We start from the raw sequence: 14,428 nt of genomic DNA on the forward strand, positions 1-14,428 counted from the left end.
CGCTCGCCGACCATTCAATAAACTTTCTCCCGGCTGCAGCTGCCTTGGTCGGGCAAAACAGCTGCAGCGACGCGCAGGTTGCGGGCTGCGAGAGGGAGAGCGCCAAGGGGCTCCTGGATGGGCGTGTGCGTAAAAAGGGCTGGAGAGGAACGCTGCTGCTGCTGCTGCTGCTGCTGAGGCAGGGAGAATGGTGAGGGTTAGGAGGAGGAAGATGGCACCGCTGCCGCCGCCTCCAGCTGCCCTTTGAGCTCTCCGGAGGGAGGAAGGAGACCTCGGCTCCACGCTCCTTCGACGGGCCGCCTCTGTCCCCGGGGAGAACCCAACGCCAGGTGTCTATGGATGTGCAGCGGAAGAAGAAATGGACCAACCTCACCATTGGCCTCCTTTTCCTGTCGGGAGGGATTGAGTACGGTGAGATTCCCTGGGCATGGGATTGGGGGGGGAGGGGGGAGTGTTTAGACCCTGGATACAGACTTGACAATTTTATATACTTCATCACACACACGCCCCTACACACGTACATATACAGTGGTACCTCGGGTTACAGACGCTTCAGGTTACAGACTCCGCTCACCCAGGAATAGTACCTCGGGTTAAGAATTTGCTAAAGGATGAGAACAGAAATTGCACACTGGGGGCGCGGCGGCAGCGGGAGGCCCCATTAGCTAAAGTGGGACCTCAGGTTAAGAACAGTTTCAGGTTAAGAACAGACCTCCAGAGCGAATTAAGTTCTTAACCAGAGGTACCACTGTATACGCGGTTTTTGCTGATGCTCGTCTCAACATGCTGGTGTTGTTTTTGTGTTAATTATTAGATTTGATACCCCACAATTTTATATGTAGCTTGATCCCTCTGTCGTCCCCCCCCTCACACGCATGCACATATCTACACACGCCAGGGGTGCCAACTTGAATAAAATATGGGGGGGGGGCAGGTAAGCCCGCCACATGTAATCTGTCCCAGGATGTGGCACACACACACACACACACACACACCCACACACCATTTGAATGGCAATGCCCATCCCATCAACATGGGGGACACCCCCCTCAAATATTTTACTGGGGGGTGTCAAAGGGACCTCAGCTCTTATGAGTTGGTTCCTATGACACACACACACACACCGTTTTAGTTGAAGCTGGTCTCATCATGCTGGTGTTTATTATTATTTTTACTACGGCTTTACAGCTCTGGTACCCAGGTCTTCAGTCCAAAACGGCTCCAGGAGTGACTTGCATTTGAGCAAAACAAAACAGTGCCTGCTCTGGTGCTTATAAGCTAAAGACACACACAGCACAAAGGGGAAAGGGAGGCTGCTTTGCACTATTTGGCCAAGAGGTCCTCCAGAAAGGGCTCCCTTGATGCTGAAGTAGCACACTCTGCCCCTAGGAAGCTCAGGTTTTAAGGGGAGGAGCTTGATGATGGAGGAAGTCCAGTTTGCTTGGACCCTCCCTGGCTTGATCCTCTGATCCAGGGGTCAGCAAAATTTTTCAGCAGGGGGCTGGTCCACTGTCCCTCAGACCTTGTAGGGGCTGTACTATATATATTTTTTTTGGGGGGGGGGGATAACACATTCCTATGCCCCACAAATAACCCAGAGATGCATTTTAAATAAAAGGACACATTCTACTCATGTCAAAACACGCTGATTCTGCGGGTCGGATTTAGAAGGCGATGGGGCCGGATCCAGCCCCCGGGCTTTAGGTTGCCTCCCCATGCTCTGATCTAATGCAGATTTCGTAGAGGCATTCTCATCTTTATTGCATGTTCCAGAAGTGCACATTGAGTCTTTTGAGGTTTTTGTGCCTCTGCCAGTTGTTCAGCATGCCTGCCTTGACAAGATCCTGGCCTGTAGATAATCAAATGAATTGCGTGGTTAAGTTTGAGAAGGTGCAGTTCTTTAGCCCTGAACTTTCCACACACACCTGCTTTGCTTCCTGCTTCTGCCATTCCCAGATAGGTGGGAGGAAGTAAGAAGTAGTTTGCCGTGCCCATCACTTAGAATCTTAGAGTTGGAAGAGACCCGAGGGTCATCTAGTCCAACCCCCTGCAATGCAGGGATCTCAGCTAAAGCATCCATGACAGATGGCCATCCAACCTCTGCTTAAAAACCTCCAAGGAAGGTGGGTCCACCACCTCCCGGGGGAGACCGTTCCACTATCCAACAGCTCTTACTATCAGAAAGTTCTTCCTGGTGTTTATTTGGAATAATCTTTTTTGTAACTTGAGTCCATTGGATCAAGTCCTGCGCTCTAGAACAGCAGAAAGCAAGCTTGCACGCTCTTCCATGTGTGAGCCCTCCAGATATTTGAAGATGGCTATTGCATTTCTTCTCAGTCTCCTCTTTTCCAAGTTGAACATACTCAACTCTCACTTCTCACCACTTTCAACCTGTGCAGTTGGTTTTCTCCGGCGGAGTCTAGAATGCTGTGCCTTGTGAATTTGTTTTCCAGTTGCAAATGGTTTTCTCCCAGGAAACTAGTATCTGCATCCTAACCTTTGACTTCTAGAAGCTTGCCAATTGTCCTTGGATAGGTTGGCTGTTTGGGTTGCTGTTCCTCTGCTCTGTGAATGAGATGAGGTTAGCAGGCCATACTCCAGAGTAAGGACATAATAGGCTTGGGCTGCAATATGAAAATGTTTTCGGGTTAAGATGCTGGAGTAAGCATGATTGGAGTCAGAGGGGGTAGGCAATAGGGACCACAGGTGCCATCAGCCTCAGACAGCATTGCCAAGGTCAGGGGTGATGCCAGTGTTGCTGGACTACAGCTCCCTAGTCCTCACATTGGCTCACCCTTGAATGTGAGATTCTTTCCACTGTTCTCAAGGAGCTGGAAGCAGCAGCCTTGCAGAAACTGAACAGGCCTGCCTGGGTCTTTGTCAGTGCCAGGACAGAAGAAATTCTGAAAGCCCTCACGGAAGAAAGCCAAGAGACAAATGTACAAAATCAATAATAGTTGCAGGACACTTGGAGGGATAAAGCTTAGAAAAACGTGACTAAAGGAGGATGTGATAAAGATCCCTAAAATTAGGCATAGTGTGGATAAAGTGGACAGAGGGGAGGTTTTTCTCCCACTCTTGTAATACTTGATCTTGATGTTAAGAAAAGGGAACCCAAAATGATCAAGGGGATGCAACAATTTCCCTATGAGGAAAAGTTGCAACCTTGGAGGATTTAAAATTTAGAGAATAGGTGGATGTTTCATTTAGAGAAAAGGTGAGACGAGACATGACTGTGAGTTGTACAAAATTATGCCTGGAGAAAGTGGAGATAAACATGTTCTTCATTATTAAAAGCTTTTTGAGCTGCCTTTTCCATCACGTTGCCGTACATCCAGGTTTTCCTTGACTTTTTGCCAGTTCGGCAAAACCTCCCCTCAACGCCATTTTTACACCCAAAAACCAGCACAGCAGGAATTTTCCTGACGTATGGCAAGCAAGGGAGGAGCTGCTGTGCTCATGAGGCCTGACACTCCACCCAGTCTGTGCAGATCAGTTTCTTGCTAACAAATAACTCCAGCTTGCGCGGTGTCACTCCTGATATTAATGACTCCTAGTTACCATGATGTATTCAGGAGCAGAGGCAGCCTGCCACGTTGAAAGGTGTTGGTTGGGGAGCAATAATGGCAGAGGACTGTTGCCTTCAAGCCTTGCTTGCCACTGTGGGCAGCAGGATGGGTGAACCAGTTGGACCTGTGGCCTGACCCAGCAGAGCTCTGGTTTTGCATAAGAATACGGGAAGCTGCCTTGTATGATGTCAGGCCGTTGGCCCATCTAGTTCCATCTTGTCTGCACTGGCTGGCAGTGAAACTCCAGGGTTCCAGGAATTGAATCTTTCCCAGCCATACAGGCAGCCCTGTTCAGGGAAATTTTAATGTGTGACATTTTAATGTATTTTTAATCTTTGTTGGAAGCCGCCCAGAGTGGCCGGGGAAACCCAGCCAGATGTGCATGGTACAAATAATAGATTATTATTATTATTATTATACTTGGAAATGCCAGTAGGGATTGAACCTGCCTTGCGTTCTTCTTGCAGCAAATGCTGCTTGCGTGTTCTTTGATTAAGTGTGGGAATCAGATGTCGCAATACAACCAATAGGTTGCTTCACGGGGTTTTGAGAGTTAAAAAAAAAGAGAAGCACATGTTTTAACAGTGAGCATAACATAACACACAACAGTACAAACAACCAAATAAAAGACTTCCTTTATCCTGTATCTGGCCTCCTTATTTACTTCTTATAAACTATTTCCTTTATGAATAATTATTAAGATTTTTCTAATTAAAACTTACGTAAATGTCCACAAAGTCTCCTGCAGACATTAATTGAAACAAGTCCAGGTATGTATTTTAGGGCACCCCTTTGTGAAGTGTTTTGTAAACTGGAAAAAGGAAACTATGCCAGCAAAAAAGGAATGGCAAGATAAACTGTTAAGAGTATATTGAACTGGCTAGATTAACAGAGGCAATTTGAGATCACACTAGACAAGAGTTTCAGAAAGCATGGGGGAAATGCAGAGACCACGGAACAACTCTCATGGCAATGACCTGTAGCCTCTCATACATAGGAGCCAACTCCTAGGGGCTGAGGGGTCTTTGGCCCTCCCCATAAAATATTTGAGGGGGCTGCCCCCCAAAAAACAGATGGGCATTGCTAAACAAATGATGTGCATGTAGCGTGTCATGTGATCGATTGTGTGGGGTGGGGCTTGTCCCTTCCCCAAAATTTTATTCAAGACCCCTGCTCTCATAACTATAAAGCCTTAAACCTTATAAAGCCTTAAATGGCTCAGAACCGCAATGCCTCAATGACGACCTCTTTCCATATGAACCTACCCAGACCTTGAGATCATCATCTGAGTCCCTTCTTTGTGTGCCTCCTCCACAAGAAGTCTGGGGTGCGGCAACACGAGAACGGGGCCTTCTCTGCAGTGCCTCCCAGTTTGTGGAATGCTCTCTCCAGGGAGACTCGCCTGGTGACTTCATTATACACCTTTCGGTGACCAGCAAAAAGGTTCCTCTTTAACCAGGCCTTTGGCTGACTGACATCCGATGTCCTTTTAAAATGTGTTGGGGGTGATTGGGTTGTTTTGGTATTTACTTTTATTATGTATTTTGTGTTTTTATGTTGTAACTGCCCTGTGACCCGCGGGTATGCAAATTTAAATAGCAATAGTATTAATCATAATATTTTCTGGAAGCCACTTCTGATGGATGCTCTTTTTGATACTTTCTATTTACTGGAGTTTATTTTTTCGCCTCTCCGCAGCTGTGATCCTGCCCACCCTCTGGGCTTACCTGCAAACTCTCAATGCTGAGCCCTACTTCCTGGGCCTGGGCATCTCTGCCTTTAGCTTTGCCGGGCTGATCACAGGCCCGCTGTTTGGATATTGGTCTGACCGTACCCATAAAACCAAGGCCATCATCCTCTTCGCCAACTTGTTTCAGATAGCAGGTAAGTGGGGGCTGCATTGAGAGTGGTGGTAGCAGGGGCAGTGGTTGTGTTTGGGGTCAAAGCATGCAGATGAGACTCCAGTCCCCCACGGTAAAGGTAAAGTGACCCCTGACCATTAGGTCCAGTCGTGGCCGACTCTGGGGTTGTGGCGCTCATCTCGCTTTATTGGCAGAGGGAGCCAGCGTACAGCTTCTGATCATGTGGCCAGCATGACTAAACTGCTTCTGGCCAACCAGAGCAGCACACGAAAATGCCGTTTACCTTCCCGCCGGAGCGGTACCTATTTATCTACTTGCACTTTGATGTGCTTTCCAACTGCTAGGTTGGCAGGAGCAGGGACCGAGCAACGGGAGCTCACCCCGTCACGGGGATTTGAACTGCTGACCTTCTGATCAGCAAGTCCTAGGCTCTGTGGTTTAACCCACAGCGCCACCCGCGTCCCTTTTCCCCCACGGTAGGTGGAAGCTAAACTTTGCTGGAAACCACAGGAGAGGAGAGGGCTCTTGTGCTTGGTTCTTGCTTGTGGGTTTCCCATAGGCATCTGGTTGGCCACTGTGAGAACAGGATCCTGGATGGGCCATGGGCCTGATCCAGCAGGCTCGTCTTATGTTAAGGGATTTAAAATGTCAGATCTCTTCCAGGCGACTTGCCAAGTGATGGTTGCATCTTGCACTTTCCAGCTCATTTTCCCCATCACTTTCCTTACAGCAAAAAGTAAGGAAAGTGGGGGAAGTGGGTTTGTTGCACAAGAGCGCAAAGTCCACCCTAACCACGCAAGCTGAATCGACCAGCATGTGATTGAATCCCACTGGCAAAAAGAGGGGGATCCCAGAAAAAGGGCGTGTAGACTTGAATTGTGCCCTGCTTTCTAGTGGATTGCTATACTGGGGAGAAAGTTGCTTTCTCTAGAGCAAGATGATTCATTTAGCCTGGTTTCCTCTGCAACTCATGCTTGCCTTTCCTGTGTCTTCCGCTTCCAGGGAACTTCATGTACTTTGTCGGTGGTTCCAAATGGATGCTTCTGAGTGGTCGGCTGGTGGCAGGTAAGTGATAGAGTGGAGGGTGTATTTATGTTTGCACATGTGAGATTTTTTTGAATAATAGTTGCATTTGGGTGGTGGGTCTTGGAGAAAAACACTGTTTCCTCTTTTCTAAAAATAAATTGGGGTGAGAATGTATTTTTGTTGTTGTTGTTGTCTAATGGGGATGGAAAGAGCATTCCTTCATTTTTATTCCCTCCCCCCATTTAAAATGGATACCGCTGGATTGGAATTTCGCATTCCTTGTTTTGCTTTGCTTTTTGCCCCACCCACTTCTACCTAGAGCCCCGCCCACTGTTGGAATGCACCCTCCCAAAGGTTTCCTTCACTTGAACCCAGCCTGCAGGCCAAAAGTAGCCCCCCCCTGTGCTTTAGTGATGGTTTTGTCATACATACACAGATCATTTTATCTGTATGCCTCCTTTCCATACTTAGAACCATACTCAGGGTGTCTTCCAACGTGAAGAAATTTGCATAATTACAAATATAGTGGTACCTTGGCTGTCAAACGGCTTAGTTGTCGAACAAGTTGGTTCCCGCATGCCACAAACCCGGAAGTGATTGTTCCGGTTTGCGAATGCTGTGCCTTGGTTTTCGAACCATTTCAGGAGTCGAACACACTCCTGGAACGGATTGAGTTCGACAACAAAGGTACCACTGTAGGACAAAAGCGGTCATAAACGATAAATGAAACACATCAAAAAGTACACAACCAATCTGATAATGATTTACCCACAAGTCAGAATAAGATCTAAAAATAACAATACAAAAATTAACAGCCACAACTGGCCCCCACACCCAAACAAAACCCCAGCCTAAGAGTCTGTTCAGCAGCCTTAGTTTTTTTTTTTGTAGTTGGAGTCAGTCTGGGGCATGCCTTCCCCAGCCTGGTAGAAAAAGCTCTGCAAGGCAGGGAGCAGGTCTTTCAGGACTTACAGCTAGGATGGCCTCTGTCCTCTGTCCCCCCTTCCCCCCTCTGACTCTTTGTACTTGGCCCTCCCCTGCAGGTGTGGGCACAGGAGCAGGAGCATCCATCTTTGGCTACATCACCCGAACCACCACGTCCCAGGAGCGCGCCACGGTGTTTGCGGCTGTCATGGCATGCAGACAGGTTGGGCTACTCATCGGTAAGTCTGATTTCCTCTGCCCTCTAAAAACCTTCAGTATATTCCTGTCTGCTATGGAAAGGGCTGGGTTAACCATTAAGCAAAATAAGCACATTCTTAGGGCACTAAGGGAAGGGGGGGGGGTGCACCACAGAAATTTTTCCATTGCTGGGTTTTTAACATTGTTGGCTACAAATGGCTCAGCTGAGCGTTCATTTTCTCAGTGGAAGTCTATTAAAAATCCCAACAGAAGAAATATGCAATGAGGCAGGCTGGGTGCCTTATCTCTACAAAGTATAGAAGCAGATGTGTTATGTAATATTAATTTTGAGGATCTGATCAATTAGAAAAAGGAGAATTTTTTTCTTTTTTTATTTTTTATAAATTCTTATTCAGTTTTACATATAATTTCCATAAATCATATAACCTATGTTCATATCCTATACAATATTTTAGATTTTCACCAACTACATCTGAAGATTTTTCAGTCTTTATCACTTAATCTGCATTTCACTAATTTCATTTCATTTCGAAAAATCAAATTTTGTTCTGTGGTTTATTATTATTAATACTTTGAATTAGATATGTTTGGGGGTACCAAAGTGCTCAGGTCCTCTAAAGGTTTTCATCCTGCCCTGGCTATGCATTTCTGTTATTACCATACCTCCCTGGATGTTTGTGGGGACTCAGGTGGAAATCAAAGGTAGAGATCAGTGCATTTGTGGACCAATTTTCCAATCAAGACCATTTGTTTAGTCTGCAGTTGCCACGGAGAAGATGGAACACGTGGAGGATGTGACGATCAAGGGTTAATGTCTACAGTGGCGGATCTCTGCCTCTGCTGTCAGGGGCAGCATGTCTCTGAATCCTAGTTGCGGGAATTCACATGTGCGGAGAGTTCTCTTGCTCTCAGGTCCTGTTTGTGCACTTCTCATCGGCATGTGGCCGGCCACGGGGAGAGCAGGATGCTGGGACAGAGAATTATTTAACCTGACCCAGCAGGTCTCTTCTGATGCTCTGAGGAACAAGAACATGCAGATTAACTGCTTGGTATGGCATAACGTGCTTGCTTTGTTTCATATGGAGCAAGCGGGAGGCATAATCCTCAGCCCTTCCCTGCTTAACCAGGAACAATTTATTTATTATTGCAAAACAGTGTGGAAGCTTTCAGAGGAACAAACTGGGTGCAGTGCAATTGTTGCAGTTTGAAATGCACACACAGAGAAGGAGAAAGGTGTAGGTTTTTTTAAAGGTGCAATACAAATGAAGGCTTATTTGGGCTTGTTTGTAGACCCAGTTCCTTGATATCCTGATGTAGCAAGTGCCTCTGCATGGAAAAGCAGTGTTTCTTTTCTTTTCATTTCACTTTTAATTTTTATACCGCCTTTCTATATTGCTGTACACAAGGCAGCTCACAAACTGAAGAAACAATAAAGTTTGCACACCTTATAGCAGTGTGATCCAGTACAGAAATGTCATCGTGAAAATGTAACATTAAAATAAACAAGTTATAGCGAATGAAGTAATACTCAGCCATCCATTAGAATATAATAGTACACAATAAAATTAAATATCAGCAAATAATAACTAAACAGAAATGCATTCTTAACAATTACAATCAATAATTTCTAAACTATAATCTATAAAAGTAACAGTGCAGAAAATAACAATACAAAATTAAAAGCAAAGACACACAATGTATAAAAATATATATTTTTTAATAAGAATAATCCCCGAACTCTCTTCCTCTCTTCCCAGCTGCTTCTGCTGTTCCTAAGTCATGGTGTGGGAAAGGCTGCTAGGGCTGGAGGGTTGGGCAAAGCAGGTGGGAAAAGCCATTTTCTGGTGGCTAGCACAAAGTCTCTTTCTCCCAGTATGTGCCTCAGCCTTGCAGATTAGCAGATAAAAGTTTCCAACCTTCTAAAAGGGAGTTGTGTTTCTGATCTGGCTTCAGAGGAGAAGAGGAGCCCCTCTTCCACAGCCAGAAGTGTAAAAGAACATACACAGACCTTGCTTGGTCAGTGCAATTTGGACTTGTTTGTAGTGGTCAGTCCCAGCCACCATCCTGGTCTCACAGTGGCCGGCCAAATGTCCATCGGCAACCTGCGCCTCTGCTTGAAAGGATTGCTGCTACTGAGAATAGTGTGAGAGTGGGTGGGCAGGTCATGCCACAACAAGCTAAACATGGAGGTTGCAGCCTGCGTGGCTCAGTTGGTTAGCACGTGGTGCTGATAATGCCAAAATTGCAGGTTCGATTCCTTTATGAGACAGCGGCATATTCCTGCCTTGCAGGGTTTTGCACTAGGGTCCCTTCCGACTCTACAGTTCTAAGATTCTAAGCTTTTGTACGTTGCTGCCATGATGCTTTCAGACACCTGACTTGCCACTTTTGCCCCCCAGGGCCAGCTTGTAACCTGTTCCTGCGCCTCTGTAACTTCCAGGTGGGGCCCTTCGTGGTCGACAAGTTCACATCGCCTGGGGTGAGTAGAAGCACTTTGTTAGCAACTATGTATAATCCAACCTGGTGCATTTGATCCCATGGGTGAGGCAAGCGCCTCTTCACAATGGTGCAAGGCCTGGCCCATGGATGAGGCAGGATGAGGCTCCCATCTTGAGCGGCAGGAGCCCGAGGGGTGGTGCCCACCTTGCCTTCACCGCCTGCCCATTCCAGCAGCACTGGCTTCCAGTGGGATCTCACGAAATACCTGAGATCTTGCAAAGGAAACCTCACTGAAAGTTGGCACTGCTGCCAGCACTTTGCGGGCAACCGCTGTGCAATGCTGGTAGCAGCGGGGGCTTTGCACATTTCTCCTCAAGCGACAAAACAGGATGCGCCGCCCCTGCACATGGCTGTTTGGCAGATTGGGCAGGATGGGCAATGCCTTTTCAAATTGCAGGTAGGGTGGAAAAGGAAGACATCCCTGTGATTGGAAAATCAAGCGAATCAGCTAAAGGACTGGGCTGGAACCATTGTCCCTGGCACACTAGACTTCTACGTGCAGGGCGTTCTCCTGTGTGGGGGATCATTTAATTCTATCAGAATAGTCCCAGAGTAGTGCAGTTCCTATCACTTTATGTCAGCAGCTCGTCCTACACTCGAGTAGGACCCTGGCAGAGACACACACCCGATTGGCATGCTCTCTCCCTCCTGGTCTTTCGTTCGGGAGCTTCATAAGCTTTTTTCCATCCGAACATCACAGCCAACAGACATCGGCACACTTAGGGATCCGTAGAGTTTCCGCATCATGCGCGTGACAGACCTCAGCAACTCAGCATTTTGGCTAATCTACTTTATTTACATATAAACACATACGGAACATTGCAACATGGCTCCCCCTCTCTCTCTAGCATCAGACAGCAAGGGGGAAAAAACCAAAGGACAACAGTCCCACTTCACGGAGCACAGTAACACAAACATCCAGTCTCCCTCACTTCCCACTCTGTGGAGTCAAAACATACACCGTCATGTGAAAGACAAAAATCCCATGACTGCAGTCATGGAGCAGGAATTCTAACACTTTATTCCTGCCTAATTCTGGTGCAAATACACCCAGTCTAACTTTGGGAGGAGTTATTTGTCTTTGTAAGAGGCTGGAGGAAAGTCAGAATGGTTATGCTCTGACTCTGTGGCTGGAAAACACTGGAGGGGAAGAATCTCATGGAACTTTGAAGTGTCAGGCATAGCCCTATTGGCTTTAGCCCAAACGTAGCAGAGTTTTCCTGCACAGCGAGGAAGCTAGTTGCGGCGGTAATGACTAGTCAGCTAGACTCAGAATAACTATTTACAGGATTTATTAAAAGGAAAAATAAAACCAGCAGAGTTTCTGCATACAAATCAAAGCAAAATAAATCCTTTCTTTCTCTCTCTCTCTCATAACCATACACAGCACTTCTAACTCCTTCTCCTAACACACCTAACATCACACTGTGCTAGCAATCCTAGATAACAGAGTTGAGTGCTGGTCGTTAACCAATCAGAGTAAGTAGTTTCTAGGTCAAGCAGACCTTGGCTTTCTGCCAAGAGTAAATTGACACTGCCTTGAGTTAATTGTGTGAAGCCAGAATCTGCAAGTTTCCCATGAGAATCAATTAACAGAAACTGAACACCCCCTCACAGATTCTGCTGGACAATTAACATCAAAAACCACCTATGTAGGAGATTATTTTTCCAGCAAACCTAAACCCTTGCACATTTGCTTGTTCTTTATCTTTGCCAATGGTTTAGTTAATACATCTGCTACATTTTCTTCACTTGATACATAAGTACATGTGATTATATTGTCTTGTACACAGCAACGTACATTTTGGTATTTTACAGAGATATGTTTGGAACGTGATTTGAAACCCTCTGTTTTACTTAAGGTTATACAAGCTTGATTATCAATGTAAACTCGTACTGGTTCTCCACAATTTACATTTAAATCTGTTAACAAATGCTTGAAATAAATCACCTCGTTGCACAATTCACTCAATGCGGCGTACTCTGATTCCGTTGATGACACACTTACAATGTCTTGCTTGCGTGACCGCCAGCTGATTAAAGCTCCACCGACCATTATGACTAGTCCTGTGACAGATTTTCTATCTGGCAAATTTCCCCAGTCACTATCACAGTAGCAACTCAACATTTCGTCCTCGGAAGAATTTAATTGTAACATATAGCCAATTGTCTGTTTGAGGTATCTCAGAACTTGTTTTACCCCTTTCCAGGCATTTAGTGTGGGTTTTGAGACCAATCTACTTAATATGCCTACTGCGTAGCTAATATCAGGTCTGGACCACTGTGCTAGATACAATAAACTTCCAATTACAGAATGATATACATCAGGATGTTCAAATTCAGGACTCTCATCTATATGAAGTGTTTTTATGAAACCTGGATCCATAGGCACCGCTGCCCCTTTGCAATCCTGCATCCTGTATGTAGTCAGTAGTTGTTTAACTTTGTTCTGCTGACTAATTAGGCAGCTGCCATCTTTGGCCCAGCACACTTCCAACCCTAGATATGTCCTAACCGGGCCTAAGTCTTTCATTTTGAACTTACTGGACAATTGCTTGGCAAACCTTTTAGTTTGTTTATGTGTTTTACAGGCATACAATACATCATCTACATAAATCAGACAAAACTCTTGATCACTGCCTGTACCACGTACATAAACACAATTGTCAGCTGTACTCTGCTTGAAACCAAATGACACTAAGGCCTCATGGAAACACTTGTTCCAAGATCTTGCAGCCTGTTTGAGACCATATAGAGCTTTGTTTAATTTTAACACTCTATTGGAACCTGTCTCATAACCAGGCGGTTCGGCTAGATACAGGTCTTCTGATATTGATGCATGTAAATATGCAGTCTGGATATCAAAATGGTTTAACAGGAGTTTTCTCTTTGCTCCAAGCGTTAGAATCAGCCTTACACTGTCCCCCTTAGCAGTAGGGGAAAAAGTTTCATCATAATCTTTTCCAGGCCTCTGAGAATATCCTTGAGCCACTAAACGAGCTTTGTATTTGTACTTTCCTGTCACCAGAGGTTTACGTTTGTACACCCACCTGCAGCCTACAATCTTTGCCCCCTCAGGCGCTGCTACTGGTGTAAAAACCTTGTGCTCATTCAGAGAGGACATCTCTTCCTCCATTGCCTGTTTCCAGAGCTCTGCCTCCTCTTTTGGTAACTTTAACACCTCCTGAAAACTCTTGGGTTCTGCAATTACACTAAACACATTTGCAGTATCTGGAGAAAAACGCACCGGAGGCACTCCTTTGTTTTGTCTTTTAGATCTTCTGGGAGAAAATTTTTCTTCTGACCCACTTTCCTCCTCAGAACTACGACCTCTCTTTTGCTGCTTAGCAACTGGTCTCTGGCTAACTCCACTTTCTTGAGAGCTCTTATCTGAACTTTCCTCCCCCTCAGACTCTGATTCTCTGTGTCTACCTTCAGAGTCATGGAGCTCCTGGGAAGGTTCAAACCAAACCTCAGTATTGGCATGTAGTCTCTCCCAGCCACTATGTTCACAAAAACTGGCATTCCTGGAGATCACAATGCCATTTGTCCCTTCAGCAAAGCGGAAACCTTTTCCCAGCTCCTGGTAACCCACAAACACTAACTGTTTGGTCTTAGGATCTCCCTTCTTTCTCATTTGTTTCGGAATTAATACCCAGGCTTTTGATCCAAACACATGCAAATGGTCAATTTTAGGTTTTTTCTGAAACAATTTAAAGTACGGGGTTGTACCTATTGTTTGATGAAAGAGCCTATTTTGGAGATAACACGCGGTGAGCATACTCTCCCCCCAATAAGACATGGGCAAATCAGCATCATCAAGCATGGCAAACATCATATCTTGTAAAGATCTGTTTTTTCGCTCTGCAACGCCATTCTCCTCTGGGGAAAAAACGTTTGTTTTTCTATGCCCAATGCCACGCTTTTGTAACCAATCTCTAAAGGCATTTGACATAAATTCGCCACCTCTGTCCGTCTGAACCCTTCTGAGTTTAATGGACAGAAATCTTTCCACAGATGCCACCCAGCCTTTAAACTTAGTGAATACGTCACCCTTATTTTTCATGGGAAAAACCCAAGAGTAACGCGTGGCGTCATCCACAATTGTTAGTGAAAAGCGCGCTCCACCCCTGCTTACAGCAAATGGACCAATTACGTCCATGTGAACCAGCTGTAGCGGTGACTCACTAACTCTGTCACTTCTGGGGTAAGAGACTCTGTGGGTTTTAACCTTTTTACAAACATTACAATCAAGGTACTTGTTACAACTCTTTAAATTACCCCCATCAGCCAATTCAGACATTTTTAGTACACTTTTCCAGCAAGCAT

The 14,428-nt window shown here is 45.6% G+C and overlaps 1 protein-coding gene across 2 annotated transcripts in view; it reads left to right on the plus strand.

The window, feature by feature from the left end:
* LOC308478405 (major facilitator superfamily domain-containing protein 8-like) overlaps window positions 1-14,428 on the plus strand; it is a 34,246-nt gene continuing 19,818 nt past the window's right edge. For both annotated transcript variants that reach the window (XR_013987040.1, XM_081008102.1), the window contains exons 1-5: window positions 1-411; window positions 5,268-5,453; window positions 6,434-6,496; window positions 7,501-7,620; window positions 10,000-10,079. Coding sequence is in view for 1 of the 2 variants with exons in the window: in XM_081008102.1 (XP_080864228.1) it covers window positions 336-411; window positions 5,268-5,453; window positions 6,434-6,496; window positions 7,501-7,620; window positions 10,000-10,079 (525 nt within the window). In the remaining variant the exon portion in view is untranslated. The remainder of the gene's footprint in view (window positions 412-5,267; window positions 5,454-6,433; window positions 6,497-7,500; window positions 7,621-9,999; window positions 10,080-14,428) is intronic.

Source organism: Podarcis pityusensis (assembly GCF_964106645.2).
Source record: "Podarcis pityusensis genome assembly, chromosome: 5".
Lineage (NCBI taxonomy): Eukaryota > Metazoa > Chordata > Lepidosauria > Squamata > Lacertidae > Podarcis > Podarcis pityusensis.